Source organism: Somniosus microcephalus, chromosome 3 (genome assembly GCF_052327205.1).
Source record: "Somniosus microcephalus isolate GS21.2 chromosome 3, FLI_Smic_1.0, whole genome shotgun sequence".
NCBI lineage: Eukaryota > Metazoa > Chordata > Chondrichthyes > Squaliformes > Somniosidae > Somniosus > Somniosus microcephalus.
Genome location: NC_140989.1, coordinates 273,044,452 through 273,058,486, shown reverse-complemented (window position 1 = coordinate 273,058,486; position 14,035 = coordinate 273,044,452). Strand labels below are relative to the sequence as shown.

At 48.8% G+C, this 14,035-nt stretch overlaps 1 protein-coding gene across 2 annotated transcripts in view; it reads left to right on the top strand.

Moving 5' to 3' along the window:
* Window positions 1-14,035, top strand: part of LOC147121954 (KN motif and ankyrin repeat domain-containing protein 4-like) — a 99,846-nt gene that overhangs the window by 53,183 nt on the left and 32,628 nt on the right. For both annotated transcript variants that reach the window (XM_085982546.1, XM_085982547.1), the window contains exon 7: window positions 12,943-13,162. In XM_085982546.1, the coding sequence (XP_085838672.1) occupies window positions 12,943-13,162 (220 nt within the window). The remainder of the gene's footprint in view (window positions 1-12,942; window positions 13,163-14,035) is intronic.

The window sequence follows — 14,035 nt, the reverse complement described above, 5'->3', positions numbered from 1 at the left end:
AACAATGACTAGAGAGAACTGAATTTAAGATGGCCACCACAAATCACCTGACATCCACTACCAATGAGTTTACAACATATATCTCAAGGTAGAAACAAACAACCAATTACAATACTTCTTACTAATACAGAGAACAACCACCCCATTCACCAATCACAATACTTCTTATTAAACATAGGAAATAATCACCACATTCACCCCTCCTTTTAAAACATGCTCCAACCTAAATAACCTTTACAATTTATAATTAATTTATTTACAACTAAAATACAAATATAATATTTCAACAACTTTAAAACATTACTATCAATTTAAAAGTCCATTTTCAATTGGTCGACCGGATATCTTGTTCGTGTCGACCTTCTTAACCTTGGTGAAATTCCTTGCCCTCCCACACCCGGAGGCACCGAAGTATCTTCTGCAGACAGGCTATCCATATCCCGATTATCAACGGTTTCCAGATTGGAAATCCCATCAGGAAGTAAACTAGGACGGTCATGAACATCCATCAAAGGCTGACTAATAGAAGTATAATTATCTGCAATAGGATTGGAAACATTCGTAGTATCTATAACAACATCCACATTATCTGAATCATGACTATTATTAGTATCCTCAGAAGAGGGCTGGCCACCACAAGGAGCCAAGTCTTTAATTGAAACAGTACTTTCTTTCCCATCTTGGAATCGAATATGAGCATATTGGGAATTTGCCTCCAACAGCTCCACCTCCTCCACTAAAGGATCATATTTTGACAATCTAACATGGCGTCGAAGCAACACAGGTCCCTGCATAGTAAGCCATGAAGGTACCAAATATCCCATAGTAGATCTCCGCGGGTAATTAAAGAGCCTTTCATGGGGGGTCACATTAGTAGCCGTTGAAAGCAATGATCTAATGGAATGCAGGGCATCAGGCAGTACCATTTCCCACTGTGTATTCTTAAGATTCCGGGATGTCAAAGCCAACATAACTGCCTTCCAGATCACCCCATTATATCGTTCGCACTGTCCATTACCCTGGGGGTTATACGGGGTAGTTCTACTAGTAGAAATTCCCCGACTCTGAAGGTATTCCTTCAACTGGGAAGACATAAAAGAACTTCCTTGATCCGAATGGATATACGCAGGCATCCCAAAGATGACAAAAAGTTGAGTCAGACATTTGATAACTGTAGCAGCTGATACATCTGCGCAAGGAAAAGCAAAAGGAAACCTTGAAAACTCATCCACAACAGTAAATATGTATCGATTTTGAGTCGTTGAAGGAAGAGGCCCCTTAAAATCAACGCTCAAACGTTCAAAAGGAGAAGTAGCCTTTATAAGATGAGCTCGTTGAGGCTTAAAGAAATTCGGTTTACACCGAGCACAGATAGAACATGATGAAATCATCCGCTTGACGTCTTCAACTGAAAAGGGCAAATTCTTACTGCGTACGAAGTGTATCATCCTCGTAACCCCAGGATGACATAAAGCATTGTGAAGATTAATAAGCGTATCTCCGTGAATCACAGAACAATAAGCCCTCGACAGTGCATCAGCAGCAACATTATCCTTCCCCGGACGATAAACTATATCAAAATGGTAACATGCCAACTCAATCCTCCACTTCATTATTTTATCATTTTTAATCTTTCCAAAATGTTTAACATCAAACATAAAGGACACAGATTTTTGATCGGTTACCAACGTGAAATGTCGCCCCGATAAATAATGTCTCCATTTACGCAGTGCTTCTACTATTGCATATGCCTCTTTCTCTATTGAAGAATGCCTTTTTTCACTATTGTTCAAAGTACGTGAGAAAAAGGCCACAGGTCTTCCATTTTGGTTCAGAGTAGCCCCAATTGCAAAATCAGAAGCATCCGTCTCAATCACAAAGGGAACCTGCTCATCAATAGAATGCACAACTGCTCCTAGGATATCCTTTTTAAATTTATCAAAACATGTCCTGGCCTCCCATGATAGAGGATATGTCGTAACCCGTATAAGGGGCCGGATCTTCTGTGAAAAGTTTGCAATCCAATTAGAATAGTAAGAAAACAGTCCAACAACTCGTTGCAAAGCCTTAGAATTAGTAGGATAAGGTAAATCGATCAATGGTCGCAGACGTTCTGGATCTGGTTTAATCTTATTTCCCGAGATAATATACCCCAGTAGATTTACCTCAGTAGTCGAAAAGATACACTTCTCTTTATTAAAAGTTAAACCAACTTTTTCCGCAGCTTGAAGGAATCTTTCTAAATTAGAATCATGCTCCACCCTTGATTTACCACACACCGTAATATCATCTAAATATGAAAAGGTGTCAGAGAGAGAGTTATCACTTATAAAAGCATCCATTGCCCGTTGAAAACAAGCAACACCATTAGTAACACCAAATGGTATTCGGCAAAACTGATACAGCTTTCCACCAGCCTCAAAGGCTGTATATGGTTGATCCCTCTTAACAATAGGAATCTGATGATAAGCACTCTTTAAATCAATAGTGCTAAAAAACTTATACTGAGATACTTTGTTGATAAGCTCATCAATCTTAGGCAAAGGGTACGCATCTAATTGAGTATACCTATTAATAGTTTGAAAGTAGTCTATCACCATTCGTTTCTTATGCCTCTCGTTAGTGGTGACAACTACCTGAGCCCGCCAAGGCGAACAACTAGGTTCAATGATTCCTTCCAATAAAAGACGTTGGACTTCAGAATTAATAAATTCTCTATCCTGACTGCTATACCTTCTTGACTTGGTAGCAATTGGCTTACATTCCGGCATCAAATTGGAAAAAAGTGATAATGGAGAAATGGATAAAGAAGTTAATCCACAAATGGATAAGGGTGGCTTAGTCCCTCCAAACGAAAGACTAAGACTCTCGTGTAATTTAAGCACAGCATGACCAATCAAAATATCCGCACAAAGATTAGGCAAAACAGATAGGCGTATATCAGTATACGTATTACCTAGAAGAATCAATTTCACAAGGCAACAACCAGCTACTTGTGAAGTAAGGGTCGTCTGAGCCATACACACCTGATAAGTAACAGGCAAGATTTTCAAACACTTCTCCTTCACAAACTGAAGACTTATAAAACTCTCGGTACTGCCTGTATCTATGAGAGCCTTCACTTCTAACCCATTAACTTGGGCCATAACTATAGCTTTGTTTAGGCCATGAGCAAATGCAGCAGAAATTGATGCAATAAACGCCCTCTCTACAGGTTGAATAGTCGCAGAAGAGGAGGTAATTGAACCTAATGATTTACAAACACGTGCATAATGACCTCTCTTGCCGCATTTACTACATACAGCCTCCCGGGCAGGACACTTCAAACGAGGATGCCGGACGTTCCCACAAAAATAGCACTTCTGAATCCTAGAGGCAACAGCCGCCGAAGTAAAAGGTGGAGCTGTTGGAGTAGAAACTATTTCAGAATCTAGTAAACCACTCCCATTAAGTCCACCTAATTCCTTTTTGTCCGGAACTGCCGAAACCACAGTCACAGGCTGATTAGAAAGAGCATAAGAATCCGAACTTCTCTGAGCCATATCCAATGTAGAAGCTTGCTCAAAAGCACTCTTGAGATCCAAAGTCTTATTTTCTAACAACCGCTGACGAATTGATCTAGACAGTAGTCCATTAATAAAAGCATCCCGTACCGATTCTTCCTTATATTCTTCGGCCGTCACGGCTTTATAATTACAGTTAGCACCAAGGTGCCGAAGTGTTTGTAAATAAGTATCCAAAGATTCTCCCACCTGCTGTCTACGGGCAGATAGAAGGTAACGTGCAAATACCTCATTCTTTGGTTTAACAAAAATCTTCTCCAATGTAGAAATAGCCAATTCATAAGTTTTACAGTCCAAAATATACTTATACACATCCGGAGCAATGTAGGTGATCAGCATATTCAGCTTATTCAGAGACTCTTGTTCCAACACACCCAAAAAGTTTGTAAATGTACAATACCAATGTTTCCATTTATCATCCACTCCTGCAGAATTAGGGTCAGCATTGAATCGTTCCGGTTGAAGATATCGCTCCATTCTGATAAAAAGTTAATAAATTGAAATAAAGAATAGATTTGCCTTTCTAATCTAGGCTTTATTAACTTTAAAAACCCAGTAGCAGATCTTTCAACACCAGTCTCCAACAATGACTAGAGAGAACTGAATTTAAGATGGCCACCACAAATCACCTGACATCCACTACCAATGAGTTTACAACATATATCTCAAGGTAGAAACAAACAACCAATTACAATACTTCTTATTAATACAGAGAACAACCACCCCATTCACCAATCACAATACTTCTTATTAAACATAGGAAATAATCACCACAGTATGGTCGTGTGGTGCTAATGGTGCTGGGCTATGGGTCTCGTCGTGTAGAGAATATCGTGCTGGGCTATGGGTCTGTTCGTGTGGTGCTCATGGTGCTGGGCTATGGGTCTGGTCGTATGGTGCTCCTGGTGCTGGGCTATGGGTGTGGTCGTGTGGTGCTCATTGTACTGAGCAATGGGTCTGGTCGTGTAGACCTCATGGTGCTGGGCTATGGATCTGGTCGTGTAGAGCTCCTGTACTCGGATATTGGTCTGGTCGTGTAGAGCTCATGGTGCTGGGCTATGGGTCTGGTCGTGTAGAGCTCATGGTGCTGGGCTATGGGTCTGGTCGTGTGGTGCTCATGTACTGGGCTATGGGCCTGGTCGTGTAGAGCTCATGGTGCTGGGCTATCGGTCTGGTCGTGTAGAGCTCATGGTGCTGGGCTATGTGTCTTGTTGTGTAGAGCTCATGGTGCTGGTCTATGTGTCTGGTCGTGTAGAGTTCATGGTGCTGGGCAATGGGTCTGGTCGTGTAGAGCTCATGGCGCTGGGCTATGGATCTGGTTGTGTGGTGCTCATGTACTGGGCAATGGGTCTGGTCGTGTGGTGCTCATGGTGCTGGGCTATGGGTCTGGTCGTGTGGTGCTCATCTACTGGGCTATGTGTCTGGTCGTGTAGAGCTCATGGTGCTGCGCTATGTGTCTGGTCGTGTGGTGCTCATGTACTGGGCTATGTGTCTGGTCGTGTAGAGCTCATGGTGCTGGGCTATGGGTCTGGTCGCGTGGTGCTCATGGTGCTGGGCTATGGGTCTGGTCGTGTAGAGCTCATGGCGCTGGGCTCTGCGTCTGATCGTGTAGAGCTCATGGCGCTGGGCTATGGGTCTGGTTGTGTGGTGCTCATCTACTGGGCTATGGGTCTGGTCGTGTAGAGCTCATGGTGCTGGGCCATGTGTCTGGTCGTGTGGTGCTCATGTACTGGGCTATGTGTCTGGTCGTGTAGAGCTCATGGTGCTGGGCTATGGGTCTGGTCGCGTGGTGCTCATGGTGCTGGGCAATGGGTCTGGTCGTGTAGAGCTCATGGCGCTGGGCTATGGGTCTGATCGTGTAGAGCTCATGGCGCTGGGCTATGGGTCTGATTGTGTAGAGCTCATGGTGCTGGGCTATGGGTCTGGTCGTGTAGAGCTCATGTACTGGGCTATGGGTCTGGTCGTATGGTGCTGGGCTATGGATCTGGTCGTGTAGAGCTCATGGTGCTGGGCTACGGGTCTGGTCGTGTGGTGCTGATGGTGCTGGGTTATGGTTCTGGTCGTGTAGAGCTTATGTACTGGGCTATGGGTCTGGTCGTGTAGAGCTCATGGTGCTGGGCTATGGGTCTGGTCGTGTGGTGCTGATGGTACTGGGCTATGCGTCTGTTCGTGTGGTGCTCATGTACTGGGCTATGGGTATGGTCGTGTGGTGCTAATGGTGCTGGGCTATGGGTCTCGTCGTGTAGGTCTCATGGTGCTCGGCTATGGGTCTGGTCGTGTGGTGCTCATGCACTGGTCTATGGGTCTGGTCGTGTGGTAATCAGGTACTGGGCTATGGGTCTGGTCGTGTCGAGAATATCGTGCTGGGCTATGGGTCTGGTCGTGTGGTGCTCATGGTGCTGGGCTATGGGTCTGGTCGTATGGTGCTCCTGGTGCTGGGCTATGGGTCTGGTCGTTTGGTGCTCATGTACTGGGCTATGGGCCTGGTCGTGTCGAGCTCATGGTGCTGGGCTATTGGTCTGGTCGTGTAGAGCTCATGGTGCTGGGCTATGTGTCTGGTCGTGTAGAGCTCATGGTGCTGGGCTATGTGTCTGGTCGTGTAGATCTCATGGTGCTGGGCAATGGGTCTGGTCGTGTAGAGCTCATGGTGCTGGGCTATGGGTCTGGTTGTGTCGTGCTCATGGTGCTGGGCTATGGGTCTGGTTGTGTGGTGCTCATGTACTGGGCTATGTGTCTGGTCGTGTGGTGCTCATCTACTTGGCTATGGGTTTGGTCGTGTAGGGCTCATGGTGCTGGGCTTTGGGTCTGTTCGTGTGGTGCTCATCTACTGCGCTATGGGTCTGGTCGTGTAGAGCTCATGGTGCTGGGCTATGGGTCTGGTCGTGTGGTGCTCATGTACTGGGCTATGTGTCTGGTCGTGTAGATCTCATCGTGCTGGGCTATGGGTCTGGTCGCGTGGTGCTCAAGGTGCTGGGCTATGGGTCTGGTCGTGTGGTGCTCATGGTACTGGGCTATGGGTCTGGTCGTGTAGAGCACATGGTGCTGGGCTATTGGTCTGGTCGTGTAGAGCTCATGGTGCTGGGCAATGGGTCTGGTCGTGTAGAGCTCATGGCGCTGGGCTATGGGTCTGGTTATGTAGTGCTCATGTACTGGGCTATGGGTCTGGTCGTGTGGTGCTCATGGTGCTGGGCTATGGGTCTGGTCGTGTGGTGCTTATGGTGCTGGGCTATGGGTCTGGTTGTGTGGTGCTCATGTACTGGGCTATGTGTCTGGTCGTGTGGTGCTCATGTACTGGGCTATGGGTTTGGTCGTGTAGGGCTCATGGTGCTGGGCTATGGGTCTGTTCGTGTGGTGCTCATCTACTGGGCTATGGGTCTGGTCGTGTAGAGCTCATGGTGCTGGGCTATGGGTCTGTTCGTGTGGTGCTCATGGTGCTGGGCTATGGATCTGGTCGTGTAGAGCTCATGGTGCTGGGCTATGGGTCTGGTCGTGTGGAGCTCATGTACTGGGCTCTGGGTCTGGTCGTGTAGAGCTCATGGTGCTGGGCTATGGGTCTGGTCATGTAGAGCACAATGGGCTGGGCTATGGGTCTGGTCGTGTAGAGCACAATGGGCTGGGCTATGGGTCTGGCCTTGTAGATCTCATGGTGCTGGGCTATGGGTCTAGTCGTGTGGAGCTCATGTGCTGGGCTATGGGTCTGGTTGTGTAGGTCTCATGGTGCTCGGTTATGGATCTGGTCATGTGGTGCTCATCTACTGGGCTATGGGTCTGGTCGTGTGGTGCTCATGTACTGGGCTGTGGGTCTGGTCGTGTAGAGCTCATGGTGCTGGGCTATTGGTCTGGTCATGTAGAGCTCATGGTGGTGGGCTATGTGACTGGTCGTGTAGAGCTCATGGTGCTGGACTATGTGTCTGGTCGTGTAGAGCTCCGGTACTGGGCTATGGGTCTGCTCGTGTGGCGCTCATGCACTGGGCTATGGGTCTGGTCGTGTGGTGCTCATGGTGCTCAGCTATGGGTCTGGTCGTGTGATGCTCATGGTGCTGGGCTATGGGTTTGGTCGTGTGGTGCTCATGTACTGGGCTATGTGTCTGGTCGTGTGCTGCTCATGTACTGGGCTGTGGGCCTGGTCATGTAGAGCTCATGGTGCTGTGCTATGGGTCTGTTCATGTGGTGCTCATGGTGCTCAGCTATGGGTCTGGTCGTGTGATGCTCATGGTGCTGGGCTATGGGTCTGTTCATGTGGTGCACATGTACTGGGCTATGCGTCTGGTCGTGTAGAGCTCATGGTGCTGGGCTATGGGTCTGGTCGTGTGGTGCTCATGTACTGGGCTATGGGTCTGGTCGTGTAGAGCTCATGGTGCTGGGCTATGGGGTCTGGTCATGTGGTGCTCAAGGTTCTGGGCTATGGGTCTGGTCGTGTAGAGCTCGTGCTGGGCTATGGGTCTGGTCGTGTGGTGCTGATGGTGCTGGGCTATGCGTCTGGTCGTGTGGTGCTCATGTACTGGGCTATGGGTCTGGTCATGTAGAGCTCATGGTACTGGGCTATGGGTATGGTCGTGTGGTGCTAATGGTGCTGGGCTATGGGTCTCGTTGTGTAGGTCTCATGGTGCTCGGCTATGGGTCTGGTCATGTGGTGCTCATGTACTGGTCTATGGGTCTGGTCGTGTGGTGATCAGGTACTGGGCTATGGGTCTGGTCGTGCAGAGAATATCGTGCTGGGCTATGGGTCTGGTCGTGTGGTGCTCATGGTGCTGGGCTATGGGTCTGGTTAAATGGTGCTCCTGGTGCTGGGCTATGGGTGTGGTCGTGTGGTGCTCATTGTACTGAGCAATGGGTCTGGTCGTGTAGACCTCATGGTGCTGGGCTATGGGTCTGGTCGTGTAGAGCTCCTGTACTCGGCTATGTGTCTGGTCGTGTAGAGCTCATGGTGCTGGGCTATGGGTCTGGTCGTGTGGAGCTCATGGTGCTGGGCTATGGGTCTGGTTGAGTGGTGCTCATGTACTGGGCTATGGGTCTGGTCGTGTGGTGCTCATGGTGCTGGGCTATGGGTCTGGTTGTGTGGTGCTCATGTACTGGGCTATGTGTCTGGTCGTGTGGTGCTCATCTACTGGGCTATGGGTTTGGTCGTGTAGAGCTCATGGTGCTGGGCTATGGGTCTGGTTGTGTGGTGCTCATGTACTGGGCTATGTGTCTGGTCGTGTAGAGCTCATGGTGCTGGGCTATGGGTCTGGTCGCGTGGTGCTCATGGTGCTGTGCTATGGGTCTGGTCATGTGGTGCTCATGGTGCTGGGCTATGGGTCTGGTCGTGTAGAGCTCATGGCGCTGGGCTATGGGTCTGGTTGTGTAGAGCTCATGGTGCTGGGCTATGGGTCTGGTCGTGTAGAGCTCATGTACTGGGCTATGGGTCTGGTCGTGTGGTGCTCATGGTGCTGGGCTATGGATCTGGTCGTGTAGAGCTCATGGTGCTGGGCTATGGGTCCGGTCGTGTGGAGCTCATGTACTGGGCTCTGGGTTTGGTCGTGTAGAGCTCATGGTGCTGGGCTATGGGTCTGGTCGTGTAGAGCACAATGGGCTGGGCTATGGGTCTGGTCGTGTGGAGCTCATGTGCTGGGCTATGGGTCTGGTCGTGTAGGTCTCATGGTGCTCGGTTATGGATCTGCTCGTGTGGTGCACATTTACTGGGCTATGGGTCTGGTCGTGTAAAGCTGATGGTGCTCGGCTATAGGTCTGCTCATGTGGTGCTCATGGTGCTGGGCTTTGGGTCTGGTTGTGTGGTGCTCATGTACTGGGCTATGTGTCTGTTCGTGTGGTGCTCGTGTACTGGGCTATGGGTCTGGTCATGTAGAGCTCATGGTGCTGGGCTATGGGTCTCTTCGTCTGGTGCTCATCTACTGGGCTATAGGACTGGTCGTGTGGTGCTCATGTACTGAGCTATGGGTCTGGTCGTGTGGTGCTCATGTACTGGGCTATGGGTCTGGTCGTGTAGAGCACTTGGTGCTGGGCTATTGGTCTGGTCGTGCAGAGCTCATGGTGCTGGGCTATGTGTCTGGTCGTGTAGAGTTCATGGTGCTGGGCTATGTGTCTGGTCGTGTAGAGCTCATGGTGCTGGGCAATGGGTCTGGTCGTGTAGAGCTCATGGCGCTGGGCTATGGGTCTGGTTGTGTGGTGCTCATATACTGGGCTATGGGTCTGGTCGTGTGGTGCTCATGGTGCTGGGCTATGGGTCTGGTCGTGTGGTGCTCATGGTGCTGGGCTATGGGTCTGGTTGTGTGGTGCTCATGTACTGGGCTATGTGTCTGGTCGTGTGGTGCTCATGTACTGGGCTATGGGTTTGGTCGTGTTGGGCTCATGGTGCTGGGCTATGGGTCTGGTCGTGTGGTGCTCATCTACTGGGCTATGTGTCTGGTCGTGTAGAGCTCATGGTGCTGGGCTATGGGTCTGGTCACGTGGTGCTCATGGTGCTGGGCTATGGGTCTGGTCGTGTGGTGCTCATGGTGCTGGGCTATGGGTCTGGTCGTGTAGAGCTCATGGCGCTGGGCTATGGGTCTGGTCGCGTGGTGCTCATGGTGCTGGGCTATGGGTCTGGTTGTGTGGTGCTCATATACTGGGCTATGGGTCTGGTCGTGTAGAGCTCATGGTGGTGGGCTATGTGACTGGTCGTGTAGAGCTCATGGTGCTGAGCTATGTGTCTGGTCGTGTACAGCTCATGGTGCTGGGCAATGGGTCTGTTCATGCAGAGCTCATGTACTGGGCTATGGGTCTGCTTGTGTGGTGCTCATGTACTGGGCTATGGGTCTGGTCGTGTGGTGCTCATGGTGCTCAGCTATGGGTCTGGTCGTGTGATGCTCATGGTGCTGGGCTATGGGTTTGGTCGTGTGGTGCTCATGTACTGGGCTATGTGTCTGGTCGTGTGGTGCTCATGTACTGGGCTGTGGGCCTGGTCATGTAGAGCTCATGGTGCTGGGCTATGGGTCTGTTCGTGTGGTGCTCATGTACTGGGCTATGGGTCTGGTCGTGTAGAGCTCATGGTGCTGGGCTATGGGTCTGGTCGTGTGGTGCTCATGTACTGGGCTATGGGTCTGGTCGTGTAGAGCTCATGGTGCTGGGCTATGTGTCTGGTTGCGTGGTGCTCATGGTGCTGGGCTATGGCTCTAGTCGTGTAGAGCTCATGGTGCTGGGCTATGGGTCTGGTCGTGTGGTGCTCATGGTGCTGGGCTATGTGTCTGGTTGCGTGGTGCTCATGGTGCTGGGCTATGGCTCTAGTCGTGTAGAGCTCATGGTGCTGGGCTATGGGTCTGGTCGTGTGGTGCTCATGATGCTGGGCTATGGGTCTGGTCGTGTTGAGCTCATGGCGCTGGGCTATGGGTCTGGTTGTGTAGAGCTCATGGTGCTGGGCTATGGGTCTGGTCGTGTAGTGCTCATGTACTGGGCTATGGGTCTGGTCGTGTGATGCTCATGGTGCTGGGCTATGGGTCTGGTCATGTAGAGCTCATGTTGCTGGGCTATGGGTCTGGTCGTGTAGAGCTCATGTACTGGGCTATGGGTCTGGTTGTGTGGTGCTCATGGTGCTGGGCTATGGGTCTGGTCGTGTAGTGCTCATGGTGCTGGGCTTTGGGCCTGGTCGTGTGGTGCTCATGGTGCTGGGCTATGGGTCTGATCATATGGTGCTCATGGTGCTGGGCTATGGGTCTGGTCGTGTGGCGCTCATGTCCTGGGCTATGGGTCTGGTCGTGTGGTGCTCATGGTGCTGGCCCAGGTGTCTGGTCGTGTAGTGCTCATGTGCTGTTCTAGCAGAGATTGTGAGTTTAAATCCTACCACAGCATGTTGCAAAATTGAATTCAATAAATCTGGTCATTTGTGGGCTGGTACCAGAAAAATGAACACTGCCGGATTGTTGTAGAGATCCCTCTGGTTCAGTCCTGTCCTTCAAGGATGGGGACCTGCGACCCCTGCCTGGTCTGGCATACATGTGACTCCAGTCCAACTCTACGCGGTTGACTCTTAATGTCCTCTCAAGTGTCTATCGCACTACCACCTTCAGGGCATCTTGGGATTGGCAATAAATGTGGCCTTGCCAGCATTGCCCACATCCAAAGTACTGATGGAATGATAGAACTTGCATTTATATAGCACCTTTCAAGCCAGTAATACCTAATTTGCACAACACGAGGACCCACAAACAGCAATGAGATAAGTGGCCTGTTAGTCTATTTCGGTTGAGGGATGAGTGTTGGCCAAGACACTGGTAAAATTCCCTTGCCCTTCTTCAGGTAGTGTCATGGGATCTCTTGCATCACCTAGACAGGCAGACAGAGCTACTGTTTAACATCACACCCGAAAGGCAGCACCTCCAGCAGTGCAGCACTGAAGTGTCAGCCTACATTATGGCCCATATTTTCCGATGCTTACGGGTGGGTATGCGCTGTGTACACACCCGTAGGGACATCGGAAATGCCAGTTTCAGGCATGCGAAGCGCATGCGCTGAAAGCCAGCATTTCCGAACTGTCAAGAATCCTCTTGACAGATCGGATGCCTGCCCTGGAGAAGGGCCTCTGCGGGTGGAGATTTCCGCTTTTTGCAGAACCTCCGCCCGCTGAAATCACTTAAAAATCTTACTGCTTTCACGCTTTTACCAGCATTAGAGTTGAAAAAAAAAAAAAAAAAAATTTCACTCATTTATAATTTTTAAATACTTTTTAAAAAGTTAAGTTTATTTTTAGTTCCGTAAAAAAATGTAAATATTTTTTTCAAAAAATGTAATTTGTTTAAAATATTTTATTTAACGTAATTTTAACTCATTTTAAAAATGTGATTTAATAAAAAAAATTATTTAATGTTTTGATGTGTTTTTTCAGTGATTCCCATTCATACTTTTGACAGGTCTATCTGTCAAAAGTATGAAGGGAGATTCCCTTCTCCTATTGGCCTGCCTGGCCCACGTGATCCCAGGGACACTTGCGAACCGCATGCACCCCTGGGATACGAGGGCCCTGCACATTTGGACTGTGGAGAGACCCAGGAACGGAAATGGCCGGACCTCGGGAGCCCTCAGGTAAGGGCGTAGATTTTTTCCCGATAGGAGGCATTGGCACGCAGGAAGCCTCCTATTGGAAATTCCGGGCCTGTGTGTTCAAATCTCGGCAGTGGGGCTTGAACCTGCAAACTTCTGACTCAGAGGCGAGAGTGATACCACTGAGGCAAAAAGCTTAAGTGAATTTTGGAGGGAGCCATGCCCTTCAGTTCCTTTAGGAGAGAAGGGAAAAATTTGGGGAAACAAGAAGATTATAATTTGAGGAATATCCTCAACATGCCAAAATAATGAAAGCAAAGGTTGCTATTGTAAAGTTGACGTTTTAATCTCTGTTTTGTTTCTGCAGAGGCAGAGTTTAAACACAGTTCAGTGGGAATGGTTCAGGATTTCCAGTCAGAAATCTGCAGCTCCAGCCACAGTTCAAGACTTTCTGCTAGAACTCCGAGAAATGTCACCAGAACTACTTCACTTTATTGTAAACTTAACAGATGAAAATCAGAACACCGCTCTCCATTACAGTGTCTCCCACTCCAACTTCCACATTGTGAGACTCTTACTGGACACAGGTATCAAAAGAGACTTTCTTTTTGAAATGCTGAACTTCAGAAACATTTTATTTACAAATTTGCCTCCCTGGTGTCTTAATGGGTAAATGCACAGTGTGTCAGGTCACGAAGTCATACAAACCAGGAAAATCTCTGCTTGGTGGCAGGCCTATGCTGAGGTGATTGATCTCAGCCAGGGCACTGGTGCTGGGAGCATTATAACTAATCTGGGGCATAACCTTGAAATTAAAGCTAGGCCATTCAGGGATCTTGTCAGAAAGCACTTCTTCACACAAAGGGTAGTGGAAATCTGGAACTCTCTCCCCCAAAAAGCTGTTGAGACTAGGTCAATTGAAAATTTCAAAACTGAGATTGATAGATTTTTGTTAGGTAAGGGTATTAAGGGTTACGGAACCAAGGGGACTAAATGGAGTTAAGATACAGTTCATCCATGATCTAATTGAATGGTGGAATCGGCTCGAGAGGCTGAATGTCCTACTCCTGTTCCTATGTTGCTATGATCTCAGTGCCCTTGGTTTAGAGATGGAAGCAATCCATCAGGGCCCACACTCTTGATCATTATCCAATTACCACTGGTGGTAACTGTGTATATTTTGACGTTGGGTAAGGACAAGATACGACCAGGCTGCGATGCCCCCACAGTGGATTAGCCTGCCAATGCTGTGTTTAGGTTCACACATAAAGAATGGCCAGTTGAGCAAGGTACCAAAGAGCTGCCACGACTGTGGAACTGTATCTCAGTAAGAATCAGAGGCTTCAGGAAAAGAAAGGAGAAAACTGAAAAACAAAACTATGAACAATAGATTGTACAGATCTGCTGCTGAGTGTGAAACCTTTAATTGGCATAGGGACAAACAGATTAGAGGTTTAAAT